At 37.8% G+C, this 23,363-nt stretch overlaps 1 protein-coding gene across 4 annotated transcripts in view; it reads right to left on the bottom strand.

The window, feature by feature from the left end:
- PLD5 (phospholipase D family member 5) overlaps positions 1–23,363 on the bottom strand; it is a 205,141-nt gene that overhangs the window by 96,815 nt on the left and 84,963 nt on the right. For 3 of the 4 annotated variants that reach the window (XM_090135364.1, XM_090135361.1, XM_090135360.1), the window contains one exon: positions 2,163–2,299. In XM_090135364.1, coding sequence (XP_089991490.1) covers positions 2,163–2,215 — 53 coding nt within the window. In that variant the 5' untranslated portion in view covers positions 2,216–2,299. Of the gene's footprint in view, positions 1–2,155; positions 2,300–23,363 lie in introns of those variants that run through there. The other variant, XM_090135362.1, reaches the window with a different exon arrangement.

Here is a 23,363-nt window from a genome sequence, read left to right as displayed (position 1 = left end):
ATAGAACTATTCTAGACCACAGTTCTATTTTAAATATATTTTCCTTTAGAATCCAAACACCGAAATGGAGTTGATTTTCAGTAGAAGGAAGAGTTTAACAAACCATCATCGAAGTTCTTGTCAATTCAATGGCATATTTCCCATCAAAATTCCCATATTTATTCACAAATAAAAATAAATCTAGACTCACAGGCATAAAACTTGTATTTGATAACAGTTTCATCTTAAAAAATGACATTCTATTGCCAACTGTCTCAGCACATCCTGCAAATGTAAGCGCCTGTTCCTGAATTTCAAAGTCCTCACACAGCAGAAATATAAGAATTCAATAATTCTTGTCTTACTTATTAAAAGTGCTTACCCCAAGTACTAAATATACGCCACACAGCAATTGATCTCACAGCACTTCAGTTAAGTCTGCAGTATATCTAACACATAAAGGAGCCTGACTTCCATCATGCAAAGGAGGATTCAATGTTAGTAGGTAGCAGCTACCAGCACTTTGATATTGCAATAGCTGTTATTAGAGATGGTTTATACGCAGTGTTATGGTTCAAGTATTAGTAGCTAGATCATGCACTTGAATCTCTCTGTGAAAGGCATCTTAAAATAGAGCTGAGATCACTTATCACTGTAAATGCAGAACAGTTTCACCAACTCTAATGGTTAACATCAGTGTGAAGTTTTACTCCCAGATTTCACTTTCACAGTCCAAGAGAGACAAGAATTACATATGCCAACCAACAAAGAACTGAGCAAAGATGAGCATTTTTGGAAAGGGAGATTGCTGTGTCCCATAAAAAGCATTTGTTCCCTTAGTCATGGAAAAAAACAATATCCCAGTTTACCATGACACTGTACACTGTTCCCACTCTTAATTTTTTATTTTTTTTCCATTTGAAAAGTACAAAGAGAAGATCAAGGTCTTTCATGGCTAAGCCTAGGGACAAAATTGGGAACTATTAGATTATGAATCTACAAGGAAAACATGGTCTATAACTGAAGTCATGTGCAGTGCACTGAAGCAACTGAGCAGAAAGACTTTCCCCTCATCTGACCTAGTTCTGTCAAAGATTCCCACATAGAGGAGTGGGTGTAGAGGTGACACATACAGTTGTCTTCAAAAATTTTGGAAGGCAACAACTCACAGTAGAGAATACCTCAGACCCTGAAAGAAAAAGCTAACTGAACTCCAGAAAATTCAGACAAGTATTAGAAGGCCATCCAGAACTGTGAGTGTACTACAAAGTGAACAGGCCAAGTCATTTTACAAGGAAAAAAAAAAACCAAAACAACAACAAAGCCAGTGCTAGAAAAATGAAAGCATGGTGTGAACAGGTTTCTGTTCCCAAAGAGGTCACACACCATATCTACAACTTGCAGAAATGATGAGAAAAGGCTCCAACAAACAATAAAATTTCATTAGATTATTCTAATAAATATAAACAACCTCCAGCTTCCCACAGTAGCGGAGTAGATTCTGCACGTCCTGTGGGGTCAGCACTCTTACTGAGAACAAATTTTCCCTAAAATCCAATCTGAACCTCCCCTGGCACAACTTGAGGCCACAACTGTTACAAGGGAGAAGAGGCCAACCCCCATCTTGCTACAACCTCACAGAGTTGTAGAGAGTGATAAGATGATAAGATCTCCCATAAGCCTCAACACAGACAATACTCTAGTCTTTCTGTGTGTATCCCTATTTTTCTCAAAGTTCCTGGGTAAGACACCGCATATATTAGGTGTGTGCAAGAGCAGTAATGGGTTATATAAAAGGAGCAGTCTCAGGTCAAAAGCAATCAGTGACCTTCCCTGAAAGAAAAAAAAAGTCTTGATGAAAGACAGATGCAGAAAATTGAGAGTGGAGTGAGCTACCTCAGGCCTCACTTATTGGAATGCAATACATTTTGACTCAGGAACACAAAATAACTGAACTAACAGGAAGACCTTGCTCAAAACATACCACAAAATACAACTTCATGAAGAGCGTGTTGTATTTTGTCAAACAAACCTCTAAAACAAGAAATTCAAAGCAAGAAACCATTTCACTGGATCTTATGTATTTCTCTTACCAATTACACCAGCAAATTATGGCATACATTACATAGTACATATATGTTCTCATCCACCCCAAAAGAGAAGTTTTGTTTGTTACCTCTTACCGACAGTTATTTTGACAGTTCTTCTCCGAGAGTCCATCCTCATCTTCTCCCATAATATCCACTGCCGAAAATATCAGTGCAACGAGAATTGCAAAGCAGCATACCAGTGCAAAGATCACAATGCATCTTTGCTGGGACTGAAAGAGATTAAGATTAAAAAAGTTTTAACAGAGCGAGCACATTCCAGTCAATGAGTTGAGACTCTAAAGCTTTTGAATAAAAATCTAGAAACCTTCGTAGACCTTACTGCCATAGCTGTAAATATGAAACACACCTCAGGATGAAAATATCCTCAAAGCCATCCTTGAGGTTATCATCTTCAGATGTAGTTTATATCTCTCAGGCATTACTAAATAATTCATGTCATATATAATATTCATAATTTAAACTTGCCTTCTGTTGGCACCACAAGAAAAGCATTTAAAAAAAAGCATTATGCATTTAAATAATGATTCTCACATTAACTGTATACTTTCTGATTGCACATCACAACACAATACACACTTCAGGATGGCACTCAGAATCTTGAGAGTTTTGTTGTGTTTGGCTGAAATAAAACATGTCATTGCAAGAATGAAGAGCAAAGTTCTTTTTTATTGCTACACAAAGCAACTGACATTGTAAAAATTGTTGAAGTAACTGAGACACTTTGACCAGTCCTTGCCCTGCAGCACTCAGGATGCAAAGAAAGGAAATTCACAATCGCTAAATAGGAGTCAACAAAACAATTGGAGATTGCTGGCAAAACACAGCATAGCAGCTCCTTACTCTACAATATGAAATCTTGCAGCACTAAATGGATACGAGTACAGCCCTAGATAAATGTGAAACCTAAAGAATTTCCTGACATGAAATTTACACAGCTGCATGAAAAGAAAGATTACTTAATCTGAAACCTACTGTTCAAATATACTGTGCATTTTTCTACTAAAGAAAATTCACACAATCCCAAACATATTTAAATAATAATTAAAAAAACTCCAATATGTTACCATAGTTATTTTCTTAATTTCTATCAACTGAAAGTTCAACATGAACTTTTATTCAAAAAAAGCTTTACAAAGAAATAGGAAACAGAGGAAGTGCAACCTAATATTTCTTCCTGAAAAACAACTTCACAATATTTCCATGCTTTTTTGGCATTTAAGAGGTAATAAATTTCAGGGTGCCACATAGGCATAAAGAAAAGGCGCACCTTTTTTTTCTTTTTCTTTTCTTTTCTTTTTTTTTTTTTTTGAAGTGATTTTCCAAAGCTTCCAATTGAGTGTGCATCCCAGGAGAACCACATTCACACTTTTCAGAACAAATCAGATGTTCTTACAGACAGAAATGAAATGCTCATTGGTAACACAGTAAAACAACTTCCTCAGTGAGACAGAAACAAATTTTCCAAAATTCAGTGAGAAATGTATCCCTTTACCTAACACTGAATATATTTAGGTTATACGTGTGCTCTAAATACAATGCACGTTAAACATTTTTATAACTTCCAAATACATATTTAAATCTGTGCCAATATATTATCTAAAATCTTGTAAGAACGTAGCATAAGAAAACCCTCTTCAAGCATTTACAAAGCCTACTCCTGAAATAAATGCAATATGTACTTACTTTTCTGCTAGGTATAATCGTGGCAACATATATACAGCTCTGGTTTTGAGCACCCAAATATAGTTGCTTCTAAATCTAACCAGAGCTGTAGCCATGTGCACAGTAGGATTTAACAGAGAAATGTTAAAATACTGCCTCGTCATAGTAGTGAGAAAAACTAAGAAGTGCCAAAGAGGCATTCAGAGCTGGGACACTGCTTTATGTCCTCTCCTCATCAGGACATCTAACCTCTTGCTACGATGACCTTTGTCTCATGCAGTTTGTTACAATTCCCCAAGAGTATTTGCAGAAACTGCTGCAGCTTCTTCCAAGTGCTGGGTTTATCACCATGGCAGCAAGACAGCAGAGCTACTCCCATGGCAGTAAGCCAAGCAAAGCCAGGGCTTACTCTCTAGCCCTGAGGGCAGTGGAAGTCAGCCAGGACAGCTCGTGGCCTTAATGCTCCTTTCACTCTAATCACAGGTTAACTGCAGTAATCCTGCTCACTGGGAACAGTCATGAGCCCATATTTTGGACAAAGATTGACAAAATAGACACAACAGACATCCTAGCTACTATCCTAGATACAACACTGCTTCACCCATTGACTCCCACCTTCTTGCTGGGTGTCTGCACAAGCAAGCAAGCAAACAACCAGAGAGCATCCCAGGGACTGGAACAGATAGGAACATATCAGCCTTCAAGGCTGGGCCAGCCAGACTAAGGCAGCAAGGGATGCTGTGTTAAAAGGAGTCACCAAATGCCCCTGAAAGTCTTGCTTAAAGGCCAAAAGGTATGTAAAAAACTACAGAATATTTAACATGATATCATAAGAAGAAGAAAAAAAAAAAGCAGGTGAGCCTGACAACTAATGTTCCATCAACACCAGGAAATTTTACGGTAGCAATTTTCAGGTAGTGATATTCCAGGAATAAAGAAAGTGGGAGGCCAAAATAATCCTCCTGATCTACCTTAAATCCCATTTCACATCAATTCAGGGAATATACTCAAGGCCTCTAGACTTCAGTGTTGTAGCCTGAATTTGTAAAAAGCTTAAATCTCCATTATTTCAGTTCTGAGTGTGTACATTTTACAAACTCTGCGGTTTGACTGCTTCTCAGTATGAACAGCATCAATTTAACCGTTAATGTTGAATATTAACTGTTAATGGTGAATAAGACCAAGCTAAAAAACTAGAATAAAAAAATTTCTGTTTGAATATAATAACAGATTAGTTGTTTCAATTTTTTATTTATTTATTTATTTTTTTAATGTCCCAGCTCACCAGCATGTTGAATTGTAGCATATAGGACCTATAAAATTCACCCACACTATAAAGAACCTTATCAAACTCCAAAAACTGTACTTTTTTCTTTGAATGAAGGATAACACAAAATATTCACTTTTTGAAAAAGTAAAAATCCCAAGTTACTACTTTCCTAATCCCAAACATTTAATCACAGATCTGAAAGGCTGGGTAAAGATCAGAAAAAAACCACCACAACATTATACAATAGTAAAGGAGATTTTGAATGCTTTTACAGTTGAAATTACTCTCGCTGAGTGGTGATTTTTGACAACATTGGAACATATATATTAGATTAAAAATGAATATTTAAATACTGCTTATCTTCAAATTGATGCTAATATTATAAAACAAAGAATGAAAAATAGCTGCTGGCATCAAACGTGTCTCCTGAGCTTTTCTTTTGACAGTGATAGTAAATCTTAATTTCCATCGCTAAAGTCAAAACTGCAGGCAATTTTATAATAGGCTTTTTCTAATTAAAGCAGATCAGAACAGTCCATGACTCTATTCTATTCCACTATCCACATGTGCATGCATGTGTGAGTAACAGCAGGCTTACTAAAAGAAATTAATTCAAAATAGAAAAGCTCACACCATAGAGCCATTAGAAGGAATCTGTTAGATTTGCTGTTTGGGCTTGAGTCCACATGCTTGGGAAAACTGCTTGATGTGACATTGCTTTGCCTCGGCTTGGCAACTGGGATCTGAGCTTGTGAACTCTCTCCTTCTGCTTCAATCAGTAAATGCCTAAAACCCCTTTGTCTTTTAGACTTCAACACTTGGTTAAGGAATACAGATTAGAGAGAAACCTCTAAAGCCTATATAGTCTACCTCTTCATAAATATGATTAATTTATGCAAATACTACTTTAAGAGATATTTATCTAACCTGTCCCTAAGAATTTCCAGTTAAAAGAGATCCAACAGCCTCTTCAGGTAACCTACTCACGTGTTAGTACCTTACTGATGCTGCAACATGACGTTTATACTTCTCATACATGTTGAAAACAGAGAAGAGAGTATTTCATTCTTTCCTGCTCTGGGGTGCTACAAAGTCTGGGCCCAGAGCATCCGTTAGGTTGACCACAGACATGGTCAAGGATGTGTGACAAGGATGACTGAGAGTTTCTCTCTTGACAAGTGTGGAAACCATTCCGGCATGAACCCATAAACTCTTGCATGACAGATTTTTTCAGAGCTTGTGAAAGACAGGGAAAGAAACTCCCACAGAAATAAGGACCATCAAAAATGCTGTTACTTTCCACTTTCATGAGCAAAATATGTTTCTTTCACCTGCCTCATCCAACCTAATACCAATGTTTAAAAGAAATCCATCAAAACACCGCATTTACTAATATAAAGCATGGTACTTTCATGCTGTTATACCCCTAGGTAGAGAGTAAGAAAAAGAACAAAACCGGCACAAAATGAGTATGCAGTGCAACACCATTCAGAGAAGATTTTCATCAGAGAAGGACATTATCTGTTTATTTATTATTAAGAAAAATGATAGTCTGTGTCAGTTAAGATTGCATCAGAGCCAGTGCTATCCAAGCAGAATTTCAAATGAGAGCTAAAAGAAGCCATCCACTTTCACTGCATACCCATTGCGCAAAGCCTGGTAAGAACTTTTCAATGGCCCATAAAGCTTTCACTTTCATCACAAATAATAGGTATTTCTAACTCAGTAAATGTAAAGAGGAATTTACTTTTCCCTCAGCACAGTACAAAAAAACAAAACAAAACAAAACAAAAGACCTCATCTCCCCAAATAAGAGCCATGACATCACCACGTTGCATCTACTGAGGGAATTGAGTACATAACAACCAAACATGTCATGGCTTTGAAATAATGCTTTATTTTTATGTCTATTTGAAGAACAAAGGAGGCAAGATTTACATAGCATACTAATACAGAGGTCATGTCTGCTTGTAAGAACCACAGAGGCTCTGAAAGAGGTTTTCACATGTTGTGTCATATCAGTAGCCTGCTCTTCCCTGTAGTGTGTCTGAAACTCTTTAAAAATCCCAGCCAGTTGGTGGGGAAAATCTTTAAAAATGTATATAAATAAATAACAGCAAGAGCTCAAATATAGCCCTCCAATTATTCTTACTACGAAGGAATCTCTGCCTTTTTAAGAAGGGACCTGGGGGTGTTGGTTGATGCTCGGCTGAACACGAGCCAACAGTGTGCCCAGCAGCCAAGAGGGCCAACGGCATCCTGGCCTGCATTAGAAATAGTGGCCAGCAGGAGCAGGGAGGTGATCATCCCCCTGTACTCAGCACTGGTGAGGCCGCACCTCGAGTACTGTGTTCAGTTTTGGGCCCCTCATTACAGGAAAGACATTGAGGCCCTGGAACGTGTCCAGAGACAGGCAACGAAACTGGTGAGGGGTCTGGAGCACAAGTCTTATGAGGAGCAGCCGAAAGAGCTGGGATTGTTTAGTCTGGAGAAGAGGAAGCTCAGGGGAGACCTCATTGCACTGTACAACTTCCTGAAGGGAGGCTGTGATGAGGAGGGGTTTGGCCTCTCCCTCAGGCAACAAACAGGACCGGAGGAAATGGGCACAAGTTGCACCAGAGGAGATTTAGATTAGATATAAGGAAAAACATTTTCTCTCAGAGAGTGGTCAGGCACTGGAATGGCTGCCCAGAGAGGTGGTGGAATCGCCGTCCCTGGCAGTGTTCAAGAGGTGTCTGGATGAAGAACTACGAGATATGGTTTAGTGCTTGTGGTAGCAATGGTAATGGGAGGACAGTTTGACTAGGTGATCTTGTAGATCCTTTCCAACCTTGTGATTCTGCGATTTGCCAAAGGTAGTATGCAAATGGACTTCAGGGATTAGAAATCACCTTCCTTGACTCTTAAGATCATTATATGCATCTATTAAAGTGTTATACAAAAACTGCTTCACATTAATCTGGAATTCACATGCAGCAGAAATATCAGTCTTCAATCTTACAGCTAGTATAAATATCTTTCACACTTCAGTCTCTATTTAATATAACCAGGAAGGCACTGATACGAGAGTAGTAGGATATGTTACATATTTTCAAATTAGTTGGGCCCAGGGAGCTTTATCCTTGTACGTTTAAGGTGAAATAAGATTTTATTGATTTTTTTCAGATAAGAAAAAAGAGATCTTAAGAGATCAAGATATTTGTATCTGGATGAGGTAGAGAGAGAATTTTAAGCACACTGCTCTGCAAAATCATGAACGTGAGTGAAATATCAGAAGACTGCAAAAATAGTTTTAAATTTAAGACAAAAATATGGACAAAGTAATGGAAGTTTACAAATAAACTAGTTATTCCAACTTCCATTTCTAGAGAATACTTGAACAAGTAATGAAGGCATTACATGTAAATAACTGGGAAATAAGAAATTGGATTGAATAATAGTTTTGTCATGAAAAAGTCACATCAATCAATTCCAACTTTCCTAGTCGTAAGCCGTGCTATCCTGCTGGAGAAGCTAAGAATAAAATACTTTGCCCTTTAGTAAAACTTTCTTGCAAACCCGAGGAACTGTGTTCAGATTATTACAGGAGACATGTAAAGCTGGATGGAATTTCATGCTCATTGAAAAAAGATGGGAGGACCCTTTAGATGGGATTAACATGAATGTGCTACATGTCTGTTTTTGTTCACATCTTTATCAACAATCTAAATTGTGAAATAGAAAGGATATATTACTTACTAAAGCTTTCAATCAAAAAATCGGGGCAAACTGAAAGCATGTTGGAAGGATAGATTGAAATTTCAAAATATTCTTGATAATTTAAAAAATACATTGAAAAATGTTAAAAATCAATTAAGGAAGAAAAAAGAGCAACAAGTAGGTACATGCAAACCATTGCACTGATACAGGAACTTAGAAAACACTAGGAAAAAAATAGACAATCAAAATTATTATAGGCTGGAACAGACACTCTAGGGAGAGAAAGCCAAAACAGGTGGGGCTCTGTACTTCGGCAAGAAGAAAATCCATCAGAACATTGGGTACAGTGAAGCTAAAGCTTTATTCACCAAATATCACAACAGAATCACAGAATCACAGAATTGCCAGGGTTGGAAGGGACCTCAAGGATCATGAATCTCCAACCCCCCTGCCACATGCAGGGCCACCAACCATTCCACCTAATGCTAGACCAGACTGCCCAGGGCCCCATCCAATCTAGCTTTGAACACCTCCAGGGACGGGGCATCCACAACCTGTCTGGGCAGCCTGTTCCAGTACCTCACCACTCTCTCTGTAAAGAATTTCCCCCTGACGTCCAACCTAAATCTCCCTTCCCTCAGCTTGAAACCATTTCCCCTTGTCCTGCTGTCACTCACCCTTTCAAAGAGTTGATTCCCCTCCTCTTTGTAGGCTCCCTTTAGGTACTTAAAGGCTGCAATGAGGTCACCCCGCAGCCTTCTTTTCTCCAGGCTGAACAAGCCCAGCTCCCTCAGCCTGTCCTCATAGGGGAGGTGCTCCAGTTCCCTGATCATCTTTGTGTCCCTCCTCTGGACCCTCTCCAACAGCTCCCTGTCTTTCTTGTACTGGAGGCTCCAGACCTGGACGCAGTATTCCAGATGGGGCCTCACAAGAGCAGAGTAGAGGGGAACAATCACCTCTCTGTCCCTGCTGGCCACCCCTCTTCTGATGGAGCCCAGGATCCCATTTGCCTTCCGAGCCACAAGGGCACACTGCTGGCTCATGTTAAGTTTTTCGTCTACCAAGACCCCCAGGTCCTTCTCCACAACACCAGAATGGGGAATGTTACTGAAAATAGAAGGCATTAAGTTTCAGACGGATCAAGTGGGACTGAGCATCTGGAACATATTACCACAGAAGTCTGTGAAAGCAAACACAAGCAGCAGGTTTAGAAAGGAATTACGCAATGCTTTCAGCAACACGTCCACAGAAGACGCTAGACGAAACAGGCAAGGATGCACCCTCTAATCCAGAAGCTGGGTGACATGCTATTGTCACTGTTAAACACATTGTACAGGACTAGATATGCAAGTGGCCAGAGCATTAGGACATATTTTCTTTGCTCTTATATTACTTCATTTTTTCATGGAAGGACCCACTGATAATAGTGAAGTGCAACATGAAAATGAATCAATCATGCCACACTTCAGTACTGGCTTGCATTTCTATGTCTTTCCGTAATGTTTGTACTGCATACAAGACAAAAAAATCCCTATCTCTACTTCAAGTATGCGTATTTTGTTCACCTTTTAATACTGCATGGAGAGAGTTAAGAGAAAAATCATCAGTATCACCTTTTACTCATATAGTCACCATTGAAAATTAATTCTCCAAAAAACATTCTTTAATTTCAATGCTTTCCAAGCAAACAAAATGTATATGAAGTCACACTGTCTGCCCAGTATCTTTTCAATCTGTATTTGAAAGAAAGATCTATAGAAATGTAATTATCTCAAATGTTTTATGAAATCCTGTACCCAAAATACTGCCTCTATTAAGGGAAGGATGGCTGAAAGTTTCATCTTTGAGTGCATACATGCCTTAGCACTATGCAGCCAGGGATGAGAAGAATCATCCCGCAGGGTGTGGGACCCTGAGCACGCACCTCCAGCAAAGTAGCTGTGGTGGTTCTACTGCTTACTGGACAAATGTTTGATCGAGTAGGTCAGACATTCAGCACAATGACAGACACATTACTAGAAAAAGAAAAACTGGAAATTACTTTGGAAGAATTCTAAGGCTTTAAATACGACTTTTCTGAACCTCCTCCATACAGAAAGCTATTAACATACAGAATAGGAGCTCTAAGTTAAAAGTGTTTCCAGCACATGAGCATCTAACCTCTAATGCATTATGTTGACCAGACCTGGCACAAGAGAGGGGACAGTCAAATGTTCACGTGTCATTTTCCTGAAACAGGGTCCTGACATCTATCCAGGATACACTGACTTAATCTTTGTAACAATGCAAGACAGCACTGTAGTTCAGGAAAGACAGAAAAAGGCCAGCATATACCCTAAGTACAGCCTACCCAAATTCAGTGTCTCCTGAAAGGAAAAAAGAAGTGTATTCAACAATCAGCATGGCCTGAACAACCAACTCAGAATATATTAATACTCATTAGTTAAAAAACACAAAACACCACCACCGTACATATTATTTCTATATCATAATAACAATTAACACATCTCTAAACCTGAAGCCTGTAGGTAACTAATCTTACCATAATGTCATCAACCCCATTACTACCTCAGGAATATTGCAAATAAAAATTGCTGCTTTAGAGAAAGCTATAATTAATTTCTTTCTTGATGAGCACTTCTTTACATAGTGGAAGATGAAGTACCTTCAGAAAAGACAGACCAAATTAAAAGATAAACAAAAAACCAGAAACACAGCATAAAACCCCAGAAGCAAAAACTGATGGCAACAGTACTAAATTAAGTTTTTGGGATGACCAAAGAAAGAAAGGTTATGAAGTACACTGAAGGGAATGAAAAAGAGAAAAAAACAAGTTGGAAAAAAATATTCACTGTACTCCTTCAACTTCTAGTCCAAAGATGTTACCATCTAAACAGGTTGCCCTTGAACTGAAACATACGTAAGTAGCGCAACAAGGTTGATGCTAAAATTTAGAACCCTTTTGGCTGGTAAAATTTGGTCCTTTAGAGTCTTTCCTGAAGAGCTAAAGCTGTCGAATAGTTGCTGCAGTCCTCCCTCGTTTGGGCCAGAATCCTGCTGACAGAACAACATGTATTAGACTGATTCAGGGGGACGTGTTACGAAAACATTAAATTAGAGAAAAAAAAAAAAGAAGAAGAAGAAAAAAATCACTTTCATTCAGATGAGATAAAATATAATTAATAAAACTTTTCCCTAAATTATATATTGACACAAGTTCAAAAAATGAGATTATCTCACAGGGGAAGCATTTATTTTTAGCTCATTCTGAATTTTTAGCAACGCTTTGAGTGGATTTGCCACTCAGCCAAGCAAGTTAATTCCACTGTCACAGAGAACACAACCAGTGTGACATTCATAATAAGAATTATGCCCTACTTTAAAGAGAGATAAAGGAAAATAAAAAGAGGCTTACAATCCATAGCTAATCAGAGGGATAAAGGTAAACTAGTTAATCATAGAGATTATGTGTATCTGATCCATGCTTTCTTTGTTATGACAAACTTGAGAGGTAAATTAGCTACCAAGGCTTTTATCTTATAAAATTCTGTGCTCCAATTAAATGACAGTATTTATAACTCTTTGTATCTTAAACAATTCTACTTGATGGATAATTTCTTTACTGGATGGAAAATATTATAACAATGGGTAATGACTGGACTATTGTTTCGAATTTGGCTTCCAGGAACTCAAAATTCCATACAAAAACCTGGCTCTTACTATTATTTTTGGAAGACCGAAACAGATATTTGATCCAGAACACTCCTTGCCTGCCCACTTCCCTGAAAAAATTCAGTATGTCAAGATCCTTGAATTTCTGTGAAAAAGGAATAGGAGGCAAAAATCTTTCTCCTTAGCATTCCCTATCTTTCTCATTCACCTGACACTTGTCAGCGATTCTGACTCTTTTTACACTGAACAGGGGACAGAAGAGTGGGGTGTCACGAAGTGCATCATCACTTACTCTACATGCAAAGCTCTGACTTGAAGAAAGCCAGACTGGAAGTCTCAGCTTCCATCTCAAGAGAGCACCTTGGATCTCCTTAAAGGGACTCACCAAGGGGCTTCGCTTTATTCATACTTTCCATGTAAAAGGAGTATTTCAGTTCTAATGGTTTTATCTCTTGATTTTTGTTTCATTTGTGTTTGCATTTTTAAAATGAAAGCACACCCTAGCAAAGCAGGTAGGTAAGATTTTTAGTAACTGCAATGTCTGTTGCTAGCCATTATTAATAATTGATTAGAAAGGCTCTCCCTGAATCACAGCAAAAGAAAAAAGCTGAACATTTACAATGGATATAATTTATAATAGACAATGTGAACCAAGAAAAAATGTCAAGAAACAAATAGGTATAGATCTTCAGTCTTCTATTCCTTTCTGTTTCTTCTTTCTGTACGAGATCCATTACATTGTTCTCCATACAGCCTATTAGAGAAACAGAACTTTCCCTAAACCTATGGAGAAACACATCTTTAATGTGGAGGAAAAAAAAAAAAAGAGTCAAGAAAACTGGCAAAAGTACCTGGATGTCCTCTAGATACCCACTATTCCACTATTCCAGATATATTTACCTTTTCCTTCTTCCTGGCTACAGCAAACAGCAACACAATTCACTGTTCTCACAGTTACCTTCTCACAATTTCCATAACCTTATACAAAGGATAATCAATCAATCAACATCCTAACTGACAGGGCATACATAAAAATAATGTTAGCTCAGCTTCTTATATTATCTATTTTGTCCTTCTTGTTTGCACCAAAGTCACTGAAAATTCAGACAACACAGAGCTGACTACCACACAGCCAAACATTGTTTGCCCTGCAGCTGTTTTGTCCACTGGACCACTCCTTTCCTCAACTCATCCTCAGTTTTCATGGCACCTGAGTGGAAAAACTATTGAATACCTTCATCTTTCTATTACAAATAGTTTAAAACAAAATATAAAATGCATTTTTTTTTTTTTAAGTTCTACTTTATTATTCTCAGTTTTGTTGCATAGAATTTCAATAAAGGCAAAAAAAAACCCAAAAAACTTAGAGACGAAGATGAACACTGAATACAAAATCACAAATCCTGTCGCGCAGTAATTTGAAGCAGTAGATACATGTATCTCACTGATGTTTCAATGTCCCTGCAAGGAGAGGAAGCATATTGAGCCACACCAATACAAGTGATGACGTATCAGAGAAAGTTCCAGTGAGAATAACTGCATGCCAGAGAGTATCACTCAACATTATCACCTTTCATCCTACTGAGCAGTCCAATATTTTTCCCAAGTTTTGTTTTGACAGCAAACTTCACTGGGAATATTTAAGAGAAGAAGAAATTAAATTGTTTGCAATAAAGGCATCATAGAGGATACTACCAACTGAAGAAAACTGTTCTGAGCACAGATTTATACTCACAAAAATCTTGAAAGTTCTTTCTTAATTGCAAAATGAAATGCAGTTTGAGTTCTCAGCATAGATTAGATTAAGCATAGAAAGTTTGTTTTTAAACACAAAGGGAAAAAGAGTATCGGTCTCCATCTAGCTACTGCAGTTCAAACAGAAGAAAATTACCTAGCAACTTATAAACTCAATAAATAACACTGTGCTTATCCAGAGATTGCTCCAAGGACACTGTAACTATATGCCGTATTTGCAGAAATTAATACTGTCACTTGCTGATGTTTTGTAGCTGTGCAAATTACTTTGTAGATGGCAACTCTGGAAATTTGTCTTTTTACTATATAAGAGCAGACTCAGAGACTGTAAATGACTGTTTGGGCACTTTGACAAAAAGCATCTCAACATTTTTGGCTCAACATGAGAAATTCCCAGTGCTCTGTCCTCTGTTAGACTATCCCAATTCTTCACACAGCCAGATAAAAGAAAGCACCCGGGTAAACTTATTGACTATCTGTGAGATCTACATACGCACAAAAACAACAAAATACAGCACAAAAAAGTTTGCTGTTGTCTTCCACTTATTTTGCCTCAGGTAAGCACAGCACAGACTACCTAATCTAGAGAATGGTTTGGATAGTATCCTTCTCAGAAAGCAATGCCATACCTCCTCCTGCCTCCAATCTCTCTATCCTATCTTAGAGCCAGCAAAACTATCAATCAAGTAGGTTATCTAATGTGTAGGTAAAGTAGGCTACACTACTGTGACAAGACAGGGGAAGGAAACAGCCATGCTCCAGTATTACTGCAAGCTGGAACAGCTACAAGGCAACACCAGTGCCATCGAACTGACTTAATGCTCACTAAATTATGGCATTTCTGAAGCGGCCAAGGCTGATGAGGTTGCAGAAATTCTTTAAGGCCACTTTTCTCAACAGCAATCTTGACATATTGTACAAGGTGATTAAAACTGAGTTTGCAGATAGTGTGCTCTCTGTAATAGCCAGTGATGCTAAAAAATATTTTTCTAAAAATCTTTATTATTTTTCTAAAGTACATGCAGCCAATAAAATAAGGTCCTGTTGATGTAATGTTTCAGGATCTGAACTGCCCTTTTAGCAAATCTGAGAGAAGACAGATCTACAGACCAGGATGAGGCAAGTCTACGGGGTGAAAGGAGACAAGAAACAAAAACTGAAGTTGGAGCTCACCCAAGAAGAGTGACATAATAATAAGAGGAATTTAAAGAACTGCTTTTAAAAATGGGAAAAGATAAATACCACAAAAATATTACTGATATTTTATACTGAGTTACCCTGAAAATGGTATTTTGCTTCAGAGGCAGATCTGGCAAAGACCTAAAGACTCACCTTTGCATCCACAAGGCTAATCAGGGTGAGTGTGCTAGCACTATCACGAATAACTACAGCACTGGTGTCTGCTCAGTGTCCTTGATACTGGAGCACACAGTGAATGAAGAGAGAATCCTGCCATGGTAAATCTCATATGCAGAAATCTCTTCCATAATGAAGCTATGCTCAAATTCCTTTAATCTTTTTTTTTTTTTTTCTTCTCTTTTAGAATAAAACAAGGAGTAAAGTCCAGTCTTCTTATATAATGATGGCAGCATATTTTGCTGCTGCTTCTGTGATCGTGTTATCTTCTTGTTTCCTACTCACTGATCCTCCCTCAGTTTCAGTTGGTTTCCTGCCTCATCTTTGAAAAGATGTCTTTGCACTGGCAAAAAAAAAAAGGTGCATTTAGACTTTGCAGCATGCCTCAACACCTTCACTCAAAAAGTCAGAAAGATTTCAGTATGTTCTACAAAAACCTTTTAACTGTTGTCAGAAGTATCAGAAAACATCAAAGTCCCTTAAGATTATGAAAAGGTGACGAAAAAGGAAGGAGCAGAAGCAGCAATATCCATCTATCATTTTAAATTGTCTTCATTTCTATTTAGTGTTCTGAAACTGTCAATTATTTCAGTTTGCCCCATCAGCCATAGCAAATAGCTTATTACTGCTCTTATTATAGCTTAGTCCACCCAAGATACCTTACAAAAAGCTAAGAAAGTGTGGCACTTCATTCCAAAATGCCAGGCAAGTATTAAAACACAACATACTGACTGCCAGGAAGACCTCTCTCACTTAGGCTACTTGAAGTACTTTTTCCACAGCTCTGTTTATGAACGACCAGAGAGCTTTTTTCTCCTCTTTTAACACTACACTGAGCTTAACCCCTGCTGTAAGAAATTTCTAAAACCACTAATCTTGTTTGAATTCTATTATTTAATATTTCAGATAAATTTAGATTAAAAATACATAGCAGGTACACGTAAATAGCATGGAGACTTTAAATACCAGGACTCTTTCATTTCAACATCCTCCCTCAAACTCCTTCAGAGGCTGGGATTCAATCTCAGTCCAAAAAAAATGGACACGGATTTAGATTTACCTTAATTCAGAGAGTTCTGAAGATTGGGAACCAAGATAAACATTGTACAACTTTTTTAAAGTGCTATTTGGCTATAACCAATCTCAGTATCTCCCTCATCTTAAACAAAGCCCCCAAACTCCACAGAAATTATCCATGAAATCACACCAGTAAATTATTAGAGTCTCATACAGAAAGAAGTTAATAATTTTAAGACTTCCACCTCCAATATTAACAAGCTTTTTTTGAATAAACATTAATTACTGCTTTCATTGTTCATTTTCTTAGTTAAATTACGATTTCTTTTCCAGTAGGCAGACAGCTGATGATACGGTGTTAATCTCGTATTAGTAAGGAAGGCAACCAAAGGCTAGGAATGGCAGAAGGATCTCCTTATATGGAGTGACTGCACGGTAGCAGAAAATGATGCAGCTACATATGACATAGCACACTAAAGTACATATGGTTCTTCCAACTGTATTTATCTCAAGGCTGAGTAGCACAATCTATGACTAAGATTACAGTTATACTAAGTAGTGTTATGGAAAAAATTAACTAAGTGTCCAGAAGTCAGAGGTCAACTGAATTACTGGAAAAGAAACAAAACATCAAAGAAAAGTCCTTACATTAATGAATAAATTCTCAACATGCCCACAACCTGAAAGCCACATGCAGTTCAGATCCACTAATCTCAAAAACTGCAGAGCTACAGGAAGAGATCCGAAGAAAATGTAAGAAGTGCAATCAACAGAAACATAAAATATCCCGAGTTGGAAGGGACCCGCAAGGATCGATCAACCTTGTTCACAAGAACACCCAACATGCACACATTGTCTGAGAGCATTGACTACTCCATGAACCCCAGTGGCTTGGGGCCATGACCACTGCACTGTGGCAGAGCCTGACCATGCTCTGGTAAATAATCTAATCCCTGCTCCTCCCCGACACAGCTCCATGCCATTCCCTCAGGCCCTGTCACTGTCACCAGACAGCAGAGCTCAGTGCTGCCCCTCTGCTCCCCATGAGGAGCTGTAGGTCACTATGGGGCCTCCCCTCAGCTCTTTTGCTCTGGGCTGAATAAACCAAGGGGCCACAGTCAGTTTTTGTACGTCTTGCCCTTCACCATCTTTGTAGCCCTCCCTTGGATGCTCTCTCATAGTTTTAACTCCTCGTATCGTGGCACTCAAAAACACATCCAAAACTCCAGTTGAGGCCACACAGCACAGAGCAGTGAGGGACAGCCCCTTCCCTTGCCCCACTGGCAGTGCTGGGCCTGGTGCACCCCAGGGTATGATTGGCTTTTGTGGCTGACAGGTCCCCGACAGCCACCTTGGGAAGTTTCTGCTCCTATAGGACCCTATATCTCCAGGAAGCCCTTGGGCCCACCCTGGCACATTAATCAATGGCACCCACAGAAAAAAAAAGCAGTCTACATCTTACATGGAGAGGCACATACAGTCCTGGAAAATGAGGAAACAAATTTTATCACTGTTATTAATGCCTCAAAATCTGCATCAAAGGATGGCCTAACTGATCACAACTCTTAGGGTGCACCTTGTGAACTTGTGCACTGTATTGCATGGACTGCCACAAGAGACAGAGCTCTTAGCTGCACCTGCTTAGGAAGTCTGAGTTTTCACTTCTGTTTCAGATAAAACATTAGTACAGTTTACGTGCATAGTAAAGAGTGACCATACAAACAGATTTTGTATCTACATAACTTAAAAATATCAAAGTCATGCCATTCAGATGCTTGTAAATCACAGTAAATTGCACATTTACCTGAACTACCTTGAACTTACCAATTTCAGAAATCACATGTACACTCTGTACACATAACAAGTTCCTAGGCTTTTTTACTCTGAACTCTCAGCTTATCCTGGAGATGTTGACTGAAGTATCTGTTCTGAAGGACTTTTACAAGGTTTCTTTCTTGTGTATAACTGTAGAGTAACAATTAACATTTACCTGCCAGCTTTATTTAGTCACCATTACAAAGGAAATGTATTACTTATGAAAAATAAAAATCAACCCTTGGACAGTTAAGTAAGTTTTATCCATAAAATAGGAAGAGAAGGAAGACTAAGACTCCTTTATAGAAAACTTAAAAAATGTAAAGCCATTGGTAGCTGGATTTATGACAGAAGGGTTTATTAATTGATTTACTAAAATTAATGACACCAATAAAAACGACAGTGACAGCTACATACAAAGAGCATCTACATGAATTTAGAGAACTGGCCAAAAAAAAAAAAAGAAAAATAAAGCTACCATTAGCAGTATTTAAAACGATGTAACATTATCTGATTCACCCTATCAAAAAACAGTAATCCTATCAATTTAAACACAGATAGTAATGTATTGGTTCTAGCCTAGAAACATATATTTTTTCTGTGTTACTGTACAAGACTTTGGAGCTGCTTAGTCCTAAATACTGAGATATGGTCTGCACCAAGGCACAGCTCCCAGAAAACAAGTACACTAGATTCATGAAGACAGCATTTTGTTTATCTATTTGCATTTTATTTTAATAATTGGAGTTACTAAGAAAATGTAATGCCTGTCTAACTTAAGATCAGCCCTTATGTATACTGATTTGTGTGATTTCATAAGTATATATTTTATACAAATGCAAGCAGTAAGACAAATGAATCTTAATGACTGCAACAACTACACAGAAGTACTCTGTATTTTTGCTATACAGATAGCCTGCTGCTCTTTCACAAATAATAATGGAGGATAAATTTATCCTCACAATCACCAGAGAAGTCTAGTCTTCAGAATTATCTCCCTTTTGCCTTTAATAGGCACCTTAAGTTGTTTTTTACTGTTTTGAATAGACTGTGATTATAGTTAGAGATACTCATCACAACTGAAAAATAAGTAAAAAGGATAGGTTTCAAGCTCTTTGAGTTGCAGTAATTACCAAAAATTTGGTACAGCTCTCATGAAACAAGAGCATTATACACTCAGTATCAGAAAATGAAGCAGGATTCATTGACTTTAATGGAACAATTGGCATAAAAGTTGCTACGTTAATTGTCATTACGATGAATGAAAATGTTCTACCAGCCCCACTAAACAGAATAACAACTAATAAGCCACGTAGAGAAGATAATTGTCACCACCACATCACAGTTAAATGAGCCAGGCAAAATGCATCTCGTACAGCCAACACAAAGGAGACATACTGCAACTGGGCCATTCCTGGATATATCTTTGACCAGTCTTAACAGAGTTCTTCCTCTCCCAGAACTTAATGTTCTCTCTCATGTTCTATAGAGAAGCCTCCTTCTGTTCTGTTCAGGTTTGAGGAATATTTGCAGGGGGCAAACCACCTAGCAGTAAAAATACAGAGTCTACATCAATTCTGTGATTAAATCAGAGTTTACATGATCTAAGGACCACAGAACTAGTTGTGTAAGAACTAGAGTTATTAAAATAGAAAGCTAAATATAGATTCAAACAAACAAAAAAATAACAAAGTCAATTCATACCAGTAAAACAAAGTTAACTAGAATTATCAAAAATGGAAAGTTCCACAGTCTGACAGAATAGGACCTCACTCCTAATTTATGAACACATTTTAACATCTCCGCAACAGACCCACATTCCTTACACCTACAAATGCAAACCCATTATGGAATTTTTTACTGGATTGCTAGTTTCTGAAACTGAAGAAGCCCTAATATACATGAATAAAGCAAAATAAAGCACTCCTTGCCTTCTATAATATTGATTCTTCAGGTAGGAGGAATATATTCCAATTCAGAAGATGAATGAGAGATTTGTCATTTTCTTCTAAGCATTCTTCCTGCTTCTCTTCATTTAAAGATATAACATGTAGGAGACCAATACTGATAGCTCAATTAGAGTTACATTAATGCATTATGAATTTCTTAGAGTAACACTAAAAGCAGCAATGAATCTTGAATTGAAATACCGAAAAGGTTCATAAATTTAGAGCATCGATAACATATGCATCTTTGTATTATACAGTCTACAGGAGGAAAAACAACAGAATTTATAGCTTTTAGTCTGAACTTAAGCAATGAACTTGGAACTATAATCAGATTTAAAAAAAAAAACCCACAAATCTATGAGAGATGATTCAGTAATTCAAAACAACATTCAGAGAACTAAAGATCCAAGTGACTTTAGTGGCCAGAGAATAACTTCCAGTGTTCTCTTTTCTTTCTTAACATATTGCCTTCACATTTATGCTTTGCATACTCTTGCTGTTAAAAAGGCCAAACCAAAGATTGGTCCCCAAATCAAAGCATGCAAAATTCTACTGTGCAGAAGACAATGTCTTTCACTCCATAAAGTTTAAAACTTCTGGTTAATTTTTAAGAAAACAACTTCCTAATCTGATTCACTACAAGTGACTGTCTAGAAGAAAGGGATGGGGCTTCAGAGACAGAGGCAGGAAAGCAGTATGCAGCCTGGACTAGGTCACTTAAGCTGCCTTAGAAGCATAGCTTGAATAGAGATGGTCTTGACAGCTTCCTGGAAAACCTCTTTCCTAATTACAGAAGCTGCACTGAACAAAAGTGATTACAAACCATTGTAGCTGTTAAAGTCAGATGCTTGGAGCTGGAAGATTTTGAATGTTCATTCTATATTTTAATTTTCAGCCATGCTGGAGCACGCATTTATGAAATTAGAAGACATTATGGATGTACTCCGTTCTTATTGGCTTGTAATGTTTCTTTGAACACTTGCAAATTCACAGTGGTCACTAGAGATGAGCAGAATGATTCTGCCAATGGTCTTCCATTATTTTCAGACTACTAACTAACTGAAACAAAAGATCTTTATACAACTTGAGAAGCAAATGCACAATTCTTTGCTGAAAACAAGGATGCCAGATGATTTTCTAGGAATGCTAAGTGATTTGTAGCCGTCAGAATTCATATTATACATCTACCTCAACAAACATCATCGCTAAAGAAAAGGGAAGGCTGCAATTTTAATGTTTTAGACTAACTCCCCAGATTTCCCATTTCTACTTCTAATTTGCAAGGATGTTTTTGCTGAAGTCTTCAACACCAGAATTCCCTGGAAATCCTCTTCTCTCAGCTCTGAGCAAGGAAAAATCTGCTTTTTTGGGGAGATATCTGCTGTCAGTGTTAACTGCAATACAGCATTAGAATCACGGTTGTGAGCTTAACAATGATTTAAAGATTGGAGATAGTTTTCCAGAGTTTGAATTCATCCAATTTTTAGCTGCTCTGTTTTACACACTGAAAGAGAGACATGGGCCATTTTCTGATAACACTTACACGTTTTAAGGGCAAAGACTTGATGGCTCCAGAACCCTACCTCCTTCTCCAAGTCCTCCCCTCCCCTTCCAGAAAAGTTGTTTCACACTGACGAAACAGCATGAGGAAGTTTGGACTGCCACTGTCTAGGGAGCACATATTCCGTGGGCAGGCAGACTATTTCATTTGCCAGAGCTGTCAAGCCACCACTTTCTACAAACACTAGCTCAAGACAAAATAAAAGAAAAATTACAATAAAATATTTTAAAAGCTGCATGCAGAGTGCTGAAGCAAATGCATAGTAATTAACTGGTTTCCTGGGCAACCAAGGACAAAATGATGAAATCTACCTGCATAAAATTAAATCTTACATTTAGACACTTAAAAGTTACCCAACTTCCAGGTTTTTTGAGCTGCAGTTGTTTTGATTAACAGTGTGTCTCCTGAGCTACAGGAGCATCAGACTACCATTTTGGGAAGATTGAAGGCAGTAAGATCCCTTTTTTACAGCTGTTATTTCAGTGTGAAGTATAGAAAGGGCCCAACATGCCAGTGCTTCAGCACTTACAATCTGTAAGCAGAAGTGACCTTTCAAAAAATATGAAAAAGGTAATACTAAATTCAGACAGTAAGACTAGCTATGTCTGAGTACCTAAACACAGGTGCAAATGTAGCCTGCAGTATTAGAGTGTGTAACGTGAAAGGAGACATTAAAATCCTAGTGTCTGACTTAGAAGAGACAACTAATGGCACAAACTCAAAAAGAAGTCTTGGAAAATTTCCTCTCTCATTCCCCTGAATATGTATCTGCACTTCCTGAAAGGAACAAGAGGGAAATGACACACGTCAAGCAGTTAGAATTCTGCATAAGTCCACTGAACTACGCCTAAGTCCTCACCCTTTTGGACTTCCTGCCTTGCAAGACTAGTATGGGTGCTCCACATACACTGTCAGTCTTTTTTGCCTTCTGTCTGTCAGCATTAGCAAGCATGAGATCTCTGTAATGAGTTCTTCAGCAATGACTTAAAGAATTATTCTGAAATTTTATTTACCACATGAAGAATGAAATGAGCACCCTGGCAGATGGGCAAGCATGAAAGAGGTTTTGGATTGTAAATCATTTTTATTTCAGGAATAGATAAGCTCTAGTGCAGCTTTCTAAACCAAGGAATCAGACATCTGGAGACCTAATTGTGGCTTAAAACTTATTTTAATACTTTTTTTTTTTTTCTTTTTTAATATGTAGGACACTGTATGCATGTGAAGCAAAATAGCATTAACTAGCTAATCAGCTATTACATACTGCTTACAAACAAAATCTATTATGCATGCTTTTTTTCAGGTTTGTATGAAATACCAGCAAATTCCTGGAGTAGCTTAATGAAATGACTGGAATTTGTCCAGGTGTAGAAAAAGTTATGTGTGCATGTAATTTACCAATTAGGATTCAGCAAATAATTTGCTGGAAAAATAAGAAAATAAGAAGTATTCTCTGCAATTCACTCCTTTATTTTTGAGTGAGAGAGAGAAGGGAGAGAATACTCACTCTAAATATG

This window comes from Phasianus colchicus, chromosome 2 (assembly GCF_987193195.1).
Source record: "Phasianus colchicus chromosome 2, bPhaCol1.hap1.1, whole genome shotgun sequence".
NCBI classification, from domain to species: Eukaryota; Metazoa; Chordata; class Aves; order Galliformes; family Phasianidae; genus Phasianus; species Phasianus colchicus.
The sequence above is the reverse complement of the archived record's forward strand: the minus strand, read 5'-3'. Positions and strand labels throughout refer to the sequence as shown.